The sequence below is a fragment of the Natator depressus genome, chromosome 7, assembly GCF_965152275.1.
Source record: "Natator depressus isolate rNatDep1 chromosome 7, rNatDep2.hap1, whole genome shotgun sequence".
Classification (NCBI taxonomy): Eukaryota; Metazoa; Chordata; order Testudines; family Cheloniidae; genus Natator; species Natator depressus.
The window spans coordinates 79959942-79977144 of NC_134240.1; the positions used below are offsets into that span (position 1 = coordinate 79959942).

General features: G+C 38.6%; 1 protein-coding gene across 5 annotated transcripts in view; it reads right to left on the bottom strand.

Moving 5' to 3' along the window:
• Positions 1-17203, bottom strand: part of CTNNA3 (catenin alpha 3) — an 896431-nt gene that overhangs the window by 820286 nt on the left and 58942 nt on the right. For all 5 annotated transcript variants that reach the window (XM_074958868.1, XM_074958865.1, XM_074958864.1 and 2 more), the window contains exons 4-5: positions 16188-16354; positions 823-942 (exon numbers count right to left, since the gene is read on the bottom strand). In XM_074958868.1, coding sequence (XP_074814969.1) covers positions 823-942; positions 16188-16354 — 287 coding nt within the window. The remainder of the gene's footprint in view (positions 1-822; positions 943-16187; positions 16355-17203) is intronic.

The following is a 17203-nucleotide window of genomic DNA, read 5'->3' on the forward strand; positions in this document are numbered from 1 at the left end:
GAAAAATAAAGATTTTAAAAGGCTGCAAAAATATGAACAAAACTACAGAAGCTAATATGAAAACTAAAGTTTCTAAATCAGTCATGCAAAGGATGAAAATAGCTCTATAAATATTTTAATAATTGTCTTTGACCTTGATCCTGCAATCACTTGCACATGATTGATATAAAACATGTGAGTAATCCAATTTACGTCATACGGTATCTAATCTTGAAAATTATTTTTTTAAATTAATTTGGGATTTTGAATTTAAAATACATTAACTGTTTATGTGGAGCAGTCATGTACATAAAGATTTGATACCATTAACTTCTACGGGTGCAGGTCAGAACTTAAATCACTTTATTATCAAACACAAACTTTATTATCCAGTATACAGCATTCATGTTTTCCATATGATAACAAATTATTGTTCTGTCTTAGCAAACAATTGTTTCTTTTGCATGGCAGGTGGTATATAAGATGACTTTGTGATGGAATAACTGCAGAAGGCTCTGAGGTGTCCCGTGGAACCCTGGAGTTTTCCGTAAGTTCCCTGTCAGAACCTTGTTTTCATGAGTAGTCACAGTGACTTTACCAAACTACCCTTATGACCCATTAATCTATATGCAATACTTACTGTGTTATAGTGGCACCTTGCACCCTTTGGATGCTTGATGCCCCTGCTAAATCGAAATCCAAAGCCACCTAATACAAGGTCACTCATATTTAATATAAAACAGAGAACATATCAATTTGTCTCCCTGAATGATGGTGCACGTGATCTGCTACCCATTCTACCCAGAGATTCTGTGCCCTACCACTAAGTTTCCATATTCTTACCTGTTGACGTCTGTAGGCCAAATAATCTAGATTTTCCAGATCTTTCCCAAGCTTCTGGTAGGTTTTCTGTAGTTCAGATTTACTAGACACGTTTCGTAGAGACTCATATGTTCTTTGAAACTGTAATGGTACAAGAAACAATGTCATCATTCAGATAAATATTGTCTATATAGCTCCATTAGTTAGGTTTTTTAAAAAACATACTAACATTACGGGCTCTGTTATACTGTCAGATATGTAAGAATACATTGCCACAACTCTTAAAAAGTCTATGCTTTGAGCACTTGGATATAGGGAAATATGTAGAGTCCTGGATTTGAAGTTTATAGTTTGGAATTTCTTAAGACACAATTAGACATTGTCCCTAGCCCTGAAGTTCTGATCCTCACCTAAACTACCCCCAAAATCTGGGTGGTGTTCAGATCCAGGGTTGGAATTTTTTTCTCCTTTTTAAATAAAAAGAGCACATACGTGTTTCCTCATAGATCATGAATTCCCCCAACCCACCAAATATAAGCAGTTTCTTCCTCAGCACTCTCCCAGAAGACTCTTGGAGAATACTCATCTCTAACACATAGTAGTGTGGTAAGGATGAAAAAACACCTCTTATTATCTTGTAAGATGGTGCTGACTGAGTCCACTCACGTGGCGCAGTTTGCAAGACTGAAGTTTAAGCCACTTGCATAAGGTCACATACTATGGGAAAACTACAGGAGTTTGGGATTGAACCTAGTTCTTGATTTACTGTGTAAATCTGACCACTTCTTTCCTATGCAGATGATTAACAATTGTATATCACAGTAGACATGTATGACCTGTCACAGAGACTAAAGACACAGACTCTGACTCCAGAGCTTACAAAATACTAGAGAGACATACCTGGTATGACTAAGAGGAGAACATGGGGGTGTGGGGACTTTACACAAACAATAAGTCTCCTTGCTCAATTTGGTGTACACTATATTACTTCCAACTTTAAAATAAGTTTTCCTGTACAATTTATTAATGTGTGTAGTAAAGCAGCAGCCACAGACCCTAATTGGGAGCAGAACCCTGTGTGCTAGCCGCTGTACAAACAAAGAAAGACATGATCTGTCTATGAACAGCTTACAGTTTTAGACAAACTTTTCGGCTAAGGGTGTAGAAGATGGAGGGGACACATTCTAGTATACATTTTCTTTTATTCATTATTTAAAATTCTGAAATTACACATAGCATTTTTCATTTATTGATTTCTAAGCACAAAGTGTCATTCCCTTTTCTTCAGGTGGGAGAACTGAGGGACAGAGAGGTGAAGTGACTTGACCAAGCCTACACAGGAAGTATTTAGATTTTTCTGTCACAGTAGGGGTGGGTTTTGAGGAGCAAATGGTTACATAGCCTACAAGATCAGGGAAGCTCATTGGTCCATCTTGTAGATCATACATTGTAGATAAGTGGCCTATCAAGACCCATATCCTGTCCCAATAATGGCTGATACCTCAGAGGAAAGTGAAAACCTTTCATAGCCCACTGCACCAGTTATTTAATGTTGTACATAGGGGGAAATATTCCCCTCACAACCCTGAAGCTGAAATATGCTCTAGGATGTACACAAGATTTGAGGACGGACAGTCTTGCCATTAAGGCAGTGGACTGTAGACTACAAGACGTGTGTTAGATTCCTGGCTCTGCCACAGCCTTCTTGTAATTTTCCACAAGTCACTTCACCTCTTTCTTCGGCAGCTCACCATATGTAAATATACTGAAACATTCCGCTATTATGGTGATGAACACCATAGGAGAGCCTATAAATAGTTACTAGTTTGCATCAAAGGAGTAGCAGTATCAGTGATCAAATGTACACCCCTTTAATAAACCCAAAGCGGCTCTGTATTCTGCAGCAACCAGCCTTAAAGATTCATTGCATGCTACAGGTTTTATTTGTTTCATTTCTTGTATGTAAGTGAATACAGTGCTTGTAACGTCTACACAATCTGCAGCACTGGAGAATGAAGCACTGTATTTAAATAGCTCAAAGTAAGAAATTGCCACTTGCAGGTTGGTTTTTTGGGGGCGAGAGGAGTTTGTTTTTTGTTGTTTTGTTAAATAGTGTTTAGGAAGAAGTTCCCTCTACTGGCTTGAGCTCTGTGACAACACTCACAACAGGTACCTCAGGGTATCTGTATATGACTGAGAGAAGACAGGGAGTGAGAAGATGTACCCTGTTCCCTTGACACTTTTCTATCTCACATCCATTGTAAATACTGCAATTGGGTGCCTCACCTCTGGCCTAGAATTCCTTGAACTTGCAACACTTTGCATTCATTAATTCACACTATAAGCATTAGAGCAGAACTTTAGCTCAGGTCAGGCTGAACAAGACTATCTACAATGATTTTTCCTATGTGCAGGTAAGAAGCCATGAGTATTGCAGCTGCACCAGTTCAACAGGTACCTGAACACCAAACCACAACATAGCGCTCCACATATGGACGTTACCCGAAAGCTTCCACTGACAGTAGCAAAGCTGAATAGTATGGGGAGGGGTCTTTCAAGAGTCTGGAATACACTAATGAAATGATCATAAGGTGTAGTCTTCGTATGGAGCAAAGAAACGGTTATCTAAAATGGTGTCAAGGCACTAGACCACAAAAATACAAGCAAAGCAACAAATCATTTCATGCAACAACAGAGTGTGGGACAATAGGCGCCTATATAATACAAAAACCCTGAATATCTGAACTGTCCCTATAAAATCAGGACATCTGGTCACCCTAAATGGGGAGGTCTCCTGTCATACCACTAGCCCGTACACTATATCTTACATCCTGCAGTGGCCCCACAGATTAATAATGCTAAAAGCCAAAAACCTCTCACTCCAGATCATCATATTAGGAGCCTCCTGTGTCTGGTAATGAGACTGCAGGGATCAGTGAATCACTGCTAGTGGGGGAAAAACCACATGTATAACTGATAGCTCTCCTCAGGAGGCTAAATATCCAAGAAATAGCCCCAAGAGGCTATAAAGTTGGCAGCGATATTCCATGAAAGTGGAAGAGACATCTTTCTCAAGAGGAGAGTGGAAGAAAAAACAGTGTTTTCCCTCAGAATAAAAATATACAAATAAGCTAACTATAAGCAAATGAACATAAGTTTGTCCTGTTCTCCGGAGGATGCAGTGAACTGGCTGTGACAAAGGTTATCATAATCATTTTTAAATCTGCAAGGCACATACCATCTGCCTACATCTCTCAAGCTATCATGGTCTGGCCCCAGTCTTTCTTCCTCCAAGAAACTGTCACATGTATTGTTCTGAGATGGGGGAGGGGAGAAGAGTCCAGCCCCCACTCCCCACACTTTCTGTTAACTATTTAAATCATCAGAGGTAACCAGAAATAAAACAGTTTTTAGATGCTCATTTTCCTCATTACTTCACCAAGATAGACACATCCCAGTCCCTAGAAGTTCAGGAGAAGTACCTTCATAGTTTCCTTTACCTAAAGACTTCCCTGTCTCTTTTCTCTCTGATTACATACAAGATGCAGCTGTCTTAAAGGAGTTAGGTTCAATAGCATCCAGCTGAGCATTCTCTGTTTCCCTGAGCTGAGGAAGAAACTCCCCTGGGTCCATGTGGCACCTGTAACACTCCTGAACCATTGTCTGGTTTGATGACACTTCTTATGAAGCAAGCTGGATTGGGAGGGTATCATGACAATGACGGTCTTACTGCCTATCAGGTTTTACTGTCTATCAGGTTACCATAAATAACTGTATAGCACTTTTCAAAATACATAGGCTTCCCTTCTGATTGGGTCCATGAACAGTACTACACTCCTTTTGTAATAAAAACCAAAATCAACATTCATAAAACTTGAGCCAGAGTAAGAGGAAACAGCTGTTTTGGTAATAACACACAAAAAGTGGATATCACATCATCTAGGAACCAAGCATCCATTGTCAAGATAGTAACAAATGAACACTGAATGTCTCCCAAGTAGGAAACAAGGTGGATGAACTTGTAACATGGGCCTTAGAATGAATGGGACAATTTTCAGAATCCCATTTTGGATAACATTAAGCAATTGGAACATCAAATGTGATTCTGGAACAGATGATGGTCTAGGTGGTAAGCTAATTAGTAGGACAGTGTTGTCAATACTGTCTCTTCATATGCAGGACGTTGGAAATCTAGCATAGTGTGGGTATTATCTGAAAATGGAAGATATTCTAAGTGATCTTGGACTGTGATTATGGTTCCATTTATCTGAAAACTTGATTTAAAGTTAGGGAATGGAGAATTTATTCTGTGGTTCAAGTTCTTTACCCCCAGCCTTTAATAATGACGGTCAAAAGTCTCTATGTATTTCAGCTTGCCTCCGCATTTTCTGTTAAAGTCTCTGTTTCGTTGACTATCATGGGAGCTTGGTTTGGCTGTTGCAAGAAAATTAATTCATAATATTGGCATTGGCAGAATATCAGTCATACAATGGGGAGTTTCTCTGTAGTTTCTTAAGAAACAGTTTAATTCTTCTTTTATGTAATGTTTTGTTCCAGCTACCATCAATAGCAACTTTTCCAGAATCCTCATAAAACAGTCTATTTTACCTCTGGTGAAGTTCAAGGTTATTCAAATCTCAAGTTTTGGTTAATGCCCATCTCTAATGTGAACCTGAGGTATTCTGGCATAAACCTTGGCACAGTCCATATTGCTGAAGAATGGAGTTTTATGAATATCATACACAATTCTCTGTCCAGATTTAGCAGGACTCCCTTGGCAAAGATGGCAATCACAGTATGAGAAATCAGAATCAGCAGCAGCAGGAGGTCACCAAAATCCAAGAAGACTTCTAACAAAGGTAGATCAGACAATTTAAACAAAGGGGGCACAGTGTTTTCCAATGCTGCATCTAGAACAGACATGATTTGATGCAGTATTCCAGACTATTATGATAGCTTTGGCTGGGAATCACAATTTTTACTGAAGTAGCTGATTTGTCTTTATAAATCCCAATGTCCCAAGAGAGAATGAAATGCACATTTGCTTCAGCACCTTCCGTTGTTGTATAGGTAGCACATGCAGACTGTATGAACATAACAACGGCCATGCCGGGTCAGACCAAAGGTCTGTCTAGCCCAGTATCATGTCTTCCGATACTGGCCTATGCCAGGTGCTCCAGAGGGAATGAACAGAATAGATAATCAAGTGATCCATCCCCTGTTGCCCATTCCCAGCTTCTGGCAAACCGAGGCTAAGGACACCATCCCTCCCCAACCTGGCTAATAGTCATTGATGGAGCTATCCTCCATGAATTTATCTAGTTCTTTTTTTAACCCTGTTATAGTCTTGGTCTTCACAACATCCTCTGGCAAAGAGTTCCACAGGTTGACTGTGTGTTGTGTGAAGAAATACTTCCTTTTGTTTTTTTTAAACCTGCTCTCTATTAAAAGGAAGACGTCTGGAGAAGTAATCTGCAGTATTAAGTTTTCCAGGACTACATATCAATGCAGTGTCAAATTCATAGTTTCAACATCTTCAACACAAACTGGACTAGGTAGATGGAAGAAGGCATCGTTTAACATGTATTGCAAAGTCTTATAATTGGTAACAGTATGCTGATGTCCATACAGGTAGAAGTGGAAGTGCAGACTTCCCCAGATGACAGCAAGCATTTCTATTTCAATTTGTGAATGATATTTGACTAGTCAGAGTTTTTCTGGCATATGTCTGAAAATCAAGCTGAGTCATAACAGTGACACTTTCAATTAGGCTATAAGAGGCCCTTAATCTGTTGTAATTTTACATTCCTCATTCAGATTCAGGGCCAACTCTACAACAGAAGTAGAACAAATAGTCTGCCACTGCAGAATATGGAGTAATGGTTCTTTTCCAGTTTGTCTAAGGAAGGAAAAAACCTGAGAGCCGTTGCTGTTCTGAATATCAATATTATCACCCTTCATTATGCAAGGCAGAAAATACAGCACTGATCTATTTTATTTTACCTTGTTAAATACTTTTTAAAAATATATGGCTGAATATGAGTTGAATTAAGGAAAAGAAGCAAATTTAATCTCCATTTTGAAAAAAGAAGGCAATTCATTCAAAAGTGCCTTAATGTTTTAATATGCACTGCTGCTTTAAAAGACTAAATTATACTAAATGTACTATTTTAAATCATTATGGGACAGGTTTGGGAGAACCATTAAAAAGCACTCTCAAATTCCAATTACTGAATACACACTTATGAAAAAACTATTGCTCTCATGATATTTTGCTGTAATGGAATGGACTTGGGCCTGCCTCTATAGATTTTTATGGAGAATAGGTCACACAGTACCCTCAATCCAGGAAACATCAGATGATCTTGCGCTCAATGGATTGAAGACATGCATTTGATTATAAAGAGTACGCAATATGTTTTGTGAGCATTTATTCATTTCTGCTTCCCAAAGCAAAGGTGAGTTATTAAATGAAATTTGTCTGGATCAGAATGATCTGTGCATGCCTGAGTTACAAATAACTGTTGAGCAGATGAAATAATACTGACTTCATTGTTATACTAGCAACTAATAATCTACTAGAACAAAATGAATTTCCAAGGCCATTTTACCAAACTAAAATTTGCCCCCTAAGATTAGAATTCAGAAGATATTCCACAGAGAATGACTTTCATGTTATTGTCATTTACCCCCTGAATATGATGCTTTAGATTTACTTCAGTTTGAATGTTGCTGTAGCGGTGAATTAAAAGGTTGTAGAAACACAGTAATGACCATTTAACAACAAGGCATTTAGGAACACGTTTTGTGCTGTGTTTGTGCAGTCTGACACAATGGAGTCCCAATACCTGACTGGGGCTGCTAGACACTTCTACAATAATAAATAAATAATAATTTGGTGAAAATACCTGCCCATTTTTATTTACCTTAATCCCATCTTCAGGTTTCTCAAGTACCTTTCTATCCCCTCCATCTTTAGAAATAACACTAGTTTCTCCAACTCAATTATACTCTTCACTTCTAATATATTAAACAGCAACTTATTCCATATACCTATTACCCTTTGCATCAAATAGTTCTCTCTAAGCTGCTCATTATCTTTTTTTAGTTCAGAAATTCTCATTTTTAATCCTTTACCGTTAAGACAAATATACTTCCATCAGTTTTATAAATCTTTCATTTAAAGTTCTGTTAAGTCACTTCCAAAATCTCTTCTTTCCTGTTTAGAATAAGACCAGTTCCTTCACCCTTTTTTTCATATCTGGGCTGTGTAAACAGCTTGCATAGAACTTCATACATACGAATCTGAGATGGATGTGGTTCATTTTCTCTCTCTCTCTCTCTCTCACTCACACACACACACGAACGAAACCAGTGCCCTCCCTTCCACAGGGCTCCTTGGCCCAGGCCTCCCCTTCTCCTTCCCCATAAGGAGTTAATGGGGTGCACCCTCCCAGCAGGGTCTTCTTGAGTGCTGCCTCCTCCACTTCTCATAAAGGTTTTTATTAGTATATAGGCTTGTTTGCCAGCCTGAGATAGAATTTTGGGTTTGACATTTTAATACTCTTATATCTTATACTAATATATGTAAAAAACAATAAACAAAGAGACTGTGTGTTGCATTTCCCACAACCAGACTGGGCTTTTAGTACAATGGGAAAAAATAAGGGATACAGCTAAAGTGTAACTGGGCACGGTGGGAATGTATAAGCCCACACTCTTGAAGACTGCCTCAACTCCTTATCTCAAGGCAAGGTCAAGCAACCAGTTGGGAGGGGCGAGAGAGGATTGTGAGGGGGAGGGGAGGTAAAACACTAAAAGACCAGAGAAATACCTGCCCCTGACTGGAGTACAACCTCACTCCTTGCCCCTCCCATGGGATACAAAAAAGGTGGGATGAAGACCCCAACTCACAACCCTACCAAACAGAACATGACCATAAGTTGTAAGGGGTGTGTATATAAAAAGATCTTCTACACTTTCCACAGTATGCATCCGATGAAGTGAGCTGTAGCTCACGAAAGCTTATGCTCAAATAAATTGCAAAAAGGAGGACTTGTGGCACCTTAGAGACTAACCAATTTATTTTCCACAGTATGCATCCGATGAAGTGAGCTGTAGCTCATGAAAGCTCATGCTCAAATAAATTGGTTAGTCTCTAAGGTGCCACAAGTACTCCTTTTCTTTTTGCGAATACAGACTAACACGGCTGTTACTCTGAAACCTCTCATATTATGGGCTGGGACAGAGATACTTCATAATCCCTATTGTGGTACTAAGGGAAACTTGTTCCCTAGCAATAGCTTATTAGAATAAAAGAATCATTAAATCATTTCACACTTCCTCGGGAATCCCCATGGTTTGTAAAGTCACCTTGCTGGGGGTTGGGGCATCTCTCATTGTCTCTAGGTGACACTGAAGGAGTAGTAGTGTATCCATTATTCTGCTGCAATAAAAGGTGGTCGTTTCACAAAGCCCTATTCCTAAGTAGTTGTTTAGTATGTGCATTACGTGTGTCATTTATGTTGCAGTAATTCTGCCACAAATTGTAGAGTGGAAAAATACACAGACCTATAAATACTGATGCTAGAAATACAAATAACCCATATCTGTCCCCTCTGTGGCATGCACAAACTTCAGAAGTAGTAGCAAGAATTTTTTCTGTTGGCTGATCTGTAAATAAAGATCTGCAAATCCAGATCGACTACAGTAAAGCAACCAAGGAACTAAAGCCTCTCTCAGATACTCCTGTGCATCTCTCTAAAATGACCCACAATTTTTTGAGAGCCATCCCTCATTATGGGCTTGACCCAAAACTTGTGGAACTCAGTGGAAAGTCTACAATAGTGTTTGATGTGATTTGGATCAAGACTATGCTTACCTACATTCACATTTAATTTTTTATGTTACATTGCATCATATCAGGGCATCAAAACTGTAAGCACACATCACTAGGACAATACACCAGAATAGAATGGGATGACTAAGTGCCTGTTGAAGCATACCATCACATTCTACTCCGACTAGGAGTGGCGCAAATAAAAAAAAATTAATACCAAAAAGCATGAAGCACAAGTCAACTGAGGTTACTCAAATATTCTCCCTTGGGTAACCAAATCATTTTTACACTGCTCAGAACACTTTTAAGGAGGCTTTGCAGGGAGGAGGAGGAGCAGATAATGATCTTCCCAAAGAAGCCTGGCTTCGCATGTAGCTTCTCATTTCCTACCACTTTTCTTCCTTTTTCTCGTATAGTTTTAAATCACTCTAAGTCAGTGCTTTATAGATATTACTGAGTCTACTGAAGAATGTGTGAAAGATATGTAAATTTAAATAGTAAATCTACAAACAAACAGGTCAAGGAGAAGAAAGAAAATATGCTGGATCAGCAGGATCTGAAATATATTAGAGGAAAGACATGCTGGTGGGCTCTTTGAATAAAAGTTTTCTTACCTTCTTGCTTTTCTCCTCTGATCAATAAGTTCAAAGGCATTCCACCAGTCTATTCATTCACTTAATTAAACATATTGAGCATCACTTCTAAAGTGAATGAGGCTGAAAATGGACTGTTGAATCAAAGGACTAGATGCATGGGATAGACTTTACTCTGACCATATTGTTCACAATAATGAAGAAGTTATATAGAAGGGTAGGAGATTTTGAATGCTGAAATAAGGGAAATAATGTTTGGGTGGTAGGTCAGAAAAGAGACATTTTGGTAAACATGGATTCCCTTACTATTGTTGATCAATTAAATAAATGAAGAAACTAAAGTGAAAAAATATCACCAATTGCTTCACTGGTAAAGCTTATTCATGCTTCATTTGTTCTGTGTGAGACACCCATAGAAGGTTTACTTTAGAGAAACAGTTCTCTAAAGTTAGTAAATAATACAGTCCTTCCCTCATCACTGCTCAGCCAATGATGTAATCTTTCTTGTGTTTCAATATCTGATTTTGTAGTCATTCAGTATCATACTGAGTAACTTTAATAGATGGAGTTTCTGTGAAACCAATATAAACAATCCCTCCAGCTTCAAGAATGCTCCATTTCTTTTGCATGTGTATCCTTATTGTTTACACTGCTCATGGTGCTAGCCTCCAAAAGCTTACAAGATAAACAGATACCAACAACAAGGGGAAAGGGAAGGGATGCAGAGATACTACAAAAAACAAAGAGAGAGTGTGATGAAACCTAGCATGCATTTTGATAATTGCAAAATTTTTGCTCTGATTTTTTGTTTGTATTTATAGATTTGATATCTACTTTATTTGCTCACTTGGTCAATGAAAATAGTACTTGATTTTTAAACCAGCTGCTTCCATAAAGATTATTGCATGGTATCTGTAGACTAGTAGAGTAAGCAACATTTTCAGTGACTCTCCTAGAAACCAAGGACTCCAATTCAAATCTCACTGAATCGTTCCTTTGACTTCAAGTTGAGTTGGATCAGTCCCTAAAAGAACAGATTGTGGCTCTTGACATATCTAACACTCAGATACAAGGGACAGGTCAATACAGTGGAGGGTCTTAGAGGCAGAGAATATGTCAGCATCTCTCAACCTGCTCTCTCCCCTGCCTCAAGGCGGGGGGAGAATCAAGTCTGGACTGTGCTGTTTATGGAGACATAAATGTGATGTACTTTCCTTTCTCCTATCACTTTGTTTTGGGTAATGAATTTGGTCTAGACAGCGTATGTGGCATCACTGAATGTCATAAGGCTGCCGCTTCCACAATCAGCTGAAAGTAGTATCATGCCATCAGAATACAATCAGCCACAGAGTTTGTGCTGATGTTGTAGTGTTGAGAGCTTTCTTGGATGGAGTTTCTATGCAACCAGAGAAGAGAAATGAAATTTCCTTCCCTTTCATTTTACATATGCAGTTCCAATTAAGCTGATCTCACTAAAATCGATTATTCTTTTGTCGCCTGCTTACTCATAATACTATACTGCAAACTCAATACCTTGTTATGCAGTACATATGTATTGCTTATTCCAGCTAAGCTCTGAATGACATGTGAGACTATGAGAGGATTTCTCTGGCAATGAATCATATTGCTATTGTTTTTCTCTTTTGTGTGCCATAATTTTCTAATAAAATTGAAGTTTAACAATCTAGATTGCTTTTCTGTCGTACAATGAGTGGAGAGACACTGCTTGCAGCATCCCACTTTTAGCAGAGAGAAACTGGCTTTGAAATGTTCCATCAAATAGTGTGGAGTTCTACTGAGTGAGCGATACGATTAACTTTCAACATCTCTTCAATGTAGGCATTTTACAAATAATCCATAAAAATATATGGATTCCATGCAACATAATTCATACAATACAATAAATATGTAACTGGGAACAGATAAATACTATGCCAACTCCCTTTGATGATGCTGGCCTATTTTCTTTCATTTTTATACATACAACAAATCTTTTCCTGGGTCAGCATTTTCATTTCGTTCATTCTGTACTGAATGATATAACCTTTAAAATTAATTTTGGTTCAGTGATCAAACTCCTTGATTTTATTCTACATAAAATTAAAAAGCTCAGAGCTATGGAAATGAAAGGCAAAGAACTTTTTCATCTCCTCTCAAATGATTAATGACAGTTATACAGCTCCGATCCTCATGAAGAAATAGGACAGTGTGTTAGAGCTATCTGTTTTAGAACAGGTTCAAAGAAAAACTTCTCAAGGCATATTTAAAAATTATTGTATTTCTAAAAGATATGCACTTGGAATATTTAAGATGATGCAGCAAAGACAAAGTTTGCTTTGCATGCTGCAGAAACCTTGTGGAAACTAAATGTGTTTTGCTGGACCAGGTCCACACTGAATAAAATTTGAATTTTCTAAAGCAGTTCTAACATATAATAATTAAATACTTTGTTTTTTTCAAAGTCAGGATTCATTAAAGTTTTTTTATTATTATTATTGTATATGAACCTGTTCCAGGTTGGTGACAACCAAAAGCTGTTGTCACTTGATGGCTAATCAATGGCATGTGTTAAAACTACTTGGTAGTCTTAGCCCATTTCCTAATGAATAAGTGTCAATACAAAAAGATACCATTATAACTGGTACCCTTGTTGACTGACTCAGCAGACAGACAATATACTATCTCCCAGGACAAAGCCAAGGAATATTAGTTAGGCATTGTGGGGAATTTGGATTGCAATTACTTTGTTCTGTGAGTTAATAATGCTGAAAACTGAATTCCTCTATCAATTTGGCAGCTTTCATGAAAACTACATTTAAATAAGGGGAAAAGATGACAACTTACTTTTTTGTACAGATTCAGTTTTTCCAAAAAATTCTTTGAGTCATTTTATGATTTTTCAATCATTGTTAGTTTTTTCTCCCCAGTGAAAATCATATCTATACCCAAGAATACCACCAGATTTTAGTTATTACTTGTCTTAAGAGCACTAAAAGTGTTCAGGAAGGGTGCCTTTAAGATTATGAAAACATTTTCTTACATAAAAGTTTAGGGGAGCAGCAGGATACTGGCCCTCTAAGACCAGAGGCATTTGTCAGAGAGGCCATTTATCCCATTCCACATGTACAGGGAGGCAAACAAAGGCAATAATTGGATGAGAGGAAGATGGTCCCGGGGAGCAATCAGTGTGTGGGAGAGGGAATGTACATGGCCATACCATACCATATACTTTAAAGGCCCCAGGAGCTTTGCTGAGTGGGTGGGGCAAGGCTCCCCTCTCTCCCAGATAGTGCAGGCAAGTGCTTGGGATTATTAGATCCACCTGGAGAAGATCAAGAGACTATTAGGAACTAGGTAGGGGACTCAAAAGAAGACTCCAAGCCCAGTCAAGGAGGAGATGTGTAGGAGGAAGAACTCAGCAAGGAGGGCTTTGAAACCCCTAAACCTGACAGGAGTCTTTACAGGCCAAGAAGACCAGGATTTGAAGCACAGGTCCTAGAAGGAGTGCTGAGAAACCCTAACATTAGTAGGGGGGGAGGCCAAAAGAGGATCTTTGGAGAGCCAGGTGGTATTAAATACATAAGACCCCAAATAAAGATTCAGGTGTGTATAAGTTATTTTTGGAACCTCAAAGGGAAACTGAAACAGTGCCACCTTAGGCCACAAGGCTGCACCTGGGATGGCACCTGGGTACAAAGACTATTGATGAAAAGTATCAAGACAAGAAAAATTTTAAAAAATAGCATTATTAAGACCACTTTCAACACTCTAAACTGGCAAACTTCACACACATATACTATATGCTGTAGGATCATTGACTTTCCTATACCAGATCAAGCCAATGGTCCAGCTAGAATGTCTCCAACAACTGCCAATGCAGGATGCTTCAAAGGAAACATTAAAATCTCCATGATGCCTTTCACAGTGAAATACTATAGTCTGGAGAGACATTCCTTCCTGGTCTCATTTGAGGCCAGATTCTGATTCTCTTGCTCCCACTGAGTAGTACCTTACTCCACATGTAGTCCCACTGAAGTCAATGGGTCTACCTGTGGAGTAAGGTGTGACACTGTATGGGTGGCCTTGAGGTCAGTCACACCCACCGCTGCAGAAGTCACGGAGGTTGTGGAAAGTCATTGAACCCATGACTTCTGCGATCTCCATGATAGACACGGAGTCCTAAACATGAGCTACCAAAAGACACGCACTGAGCCAGGGGGAAGGAAAAAAAAAAAAGCTCCAGGAAAAGAATCTGAAAGAACTATATGTAATTAGCCTACAAAATATATTTAAGCAACATGATATTGGTAACTGTTTAAGTATTGGAAGTCACAATGCAAAAACTGGGAGAAAAGCTCTTTACACAAGATACTAGTATTAAAACAGGTAGTAATGGAATTAATTGAAAGAATGAATCTAGCTTATCTAATAGGACAGCATCTTGACATTAAGATCAACAAAAGTGTGGAACAATTTGCCTAATGAGGCAATAATAGCACATTACTAAGCATCTTTAAGCAGATGTTAAACATAAGAAAACAGAATAAGTTTCTTTAACCTTGATGCAGGGGGCAAAAAATGATGATACAAGAGGCCCCCTCCAAAACTCATCATCTGATGATGAGTATTACTGAAGTACCTTATTCAGTTGTTTAAAAAGGAAAGTTATTAAGCACTTTTTCCACTGTTCAGCCTTGAAGGATGGTCTAAATTGTAGAGGTGTTGTTTTTTTTTAAATCTTGAGTTACTTGATTGCCAGTCAGCTTGAGTTAGCTAACGTATTGGCAAATGCTAACTCAGCAAACAAGGTGTTCAGTTTTACTGCCACAAATATCAAGGAAAGTGAATTTCAAAGTCACATGTGTGACTAGTTACAAGAACTGAAGGCAAGGCCTGGTACCAACAGTGAAAGAAAAGGGAAAAGGTGGCTTATCCAGCCAGCTGGGGATTCCCCACTGTAGAGGAAGCCACGAATGCTATAAAGCCAGCTCTGTACTACCAATCTCTTCTGGCCTTGGCAAAGTGCACGGCTGCAGTAGAGGAGGTATGGTCAGAGCACAAGTGCACTCTGGTAATATCTGGCTGCTGGAATGGTCCCTTGGGAGCTGTTTAAGCTGGGTGATCATTAGAGCAGCCCTGAGGCATCTCTAACTTGTGACACAGCCAAACAACCCCAGAATAGGGCATGTGTGTGTATAAGTGGGCACCTTTGCCCAACCTCATTCCTTGCTACCTGAAAAATGCATATTTAAATTGCACCTGGACTCATCCAGATAAGTAACATATTTTTGTTCCTGTCTGACCATCATAATTATCAAAACAGCTCTGATTTCAAATGTATACCACCAACCTATAGTTCAAAAAGAATACCAGTAATGTATTAATTGAATACATTTCAACAAATAAATTCAGGGAAATAATCTCAAGATATTCTAGAAGAAGAATTTTTTCCTATTTAGCAGTAATCAATATACTGGAAGCAATGGCAGTTTTATAGTAACTTATAATGTTTCCCATAATCAACTAGGGAATATAAAATAATTCAATTTAAAATGTCACCACAGGGGGGTGTATATTTATTTCCTCTCAGTGGCTCCATATCAGACTTGTTCAGTTTACAGGATGTTTTTTTTCCTAACTGCCAACTTCACCTAGTATATGCATTGTGTTTGGTCTCATGTACTTTCACCAATAAGAGACTTTTCCATTGTAATTGGGTTGCAAATTCTGTTGGTGATGTATGATTAAGAGGAGAAGCCAGATCACTCTCCCACACCAGTCATTGTATTGGCTCTCAATGGTAGGAGGAGTAAAAAGTGATTACAAACTTTTTTGTGAAGAAATTAAACATAATTGACCTGATACACACATGAAAAAAGTATGTTGCATGAGAAGGTGCCATTTGCAGTCACTTCTCTGACCACGCATACTGAATCAGTGCAGATTCTACTTACCACTGTTAAATGTTGCAATAGGTATGCCACATCAATCATGTCTGCCAGAATCAGAAGTCTAGTGACAGCAGCCAGAAGGAAGCGTGCTGCTTGAACAACAGATTTCCTTTTAGGCAGATAACAGGGATCACTGGTAAATTCCCTTGCTGATATTCTTAAAGCTTCACCTGCAAAATAAATCCACAAATTCTCTTAGGGTACATTCCAAAGCTACAAATGTTAAGCAACATAATTTAACTGCATCAATTATTTGGCATATTGAAAATGTTGTCAGTTGAACTGGCATGTTATTAATGCCTTACAAAGAGGACCATAGACCGTTCTCTCAGCTAACCCAGATCATGCAGGGGTGTTCTGTATGATGGGTGACACTTACCTGGCTTTGCAGTGCTGTGGAAGAGATGTTCCATGGAGATATTTTATATACGTATGAGAGAGAGGATCCCTCACAGAACACCATTGTAATCTAAGGGAAAGAGCACTGGAAGCCAGAAGGCCATGAGTTCTAAGTTCATCTCTTCTACTCACTGCTGTTCACATTTGTGTACTTTGAAATCCTTACTGCTGATCAATGGCTCATACCCTGATCATCGGGGGGAAGAAAGTATCATATCACCCACAAATTAATGGAAAGATTCTAACAGATCTAGAAATCGAACCCACATCTTAATTATGACAGACTGAATTTTCATACACTCAGGTAACACTGCCTCTCAGACAGAATGTGCCAGATCTATTTATTGTAACCACTGCTTTTGCCATTAGACCACACTCCCCTCCAAATAGCAGGAACAGAACCCAGGAATCTGGAAGGCCAACATTTTTTCTGCTCTATAGAAAGTTATTGTATAATCCATGGGTAAAGTGTGGGTCACATTCTCCTCTAGGAGCTGGTCCACAGAGGATGAGACACCTTTAGTTTAAGTGGGAAAGATCTGTGCAGAGAATTTGAAGATCCAGACTTAAAATCCCACTATCAAACACATCTTTTATGTTTGCAAATGGTGGAATTTTTG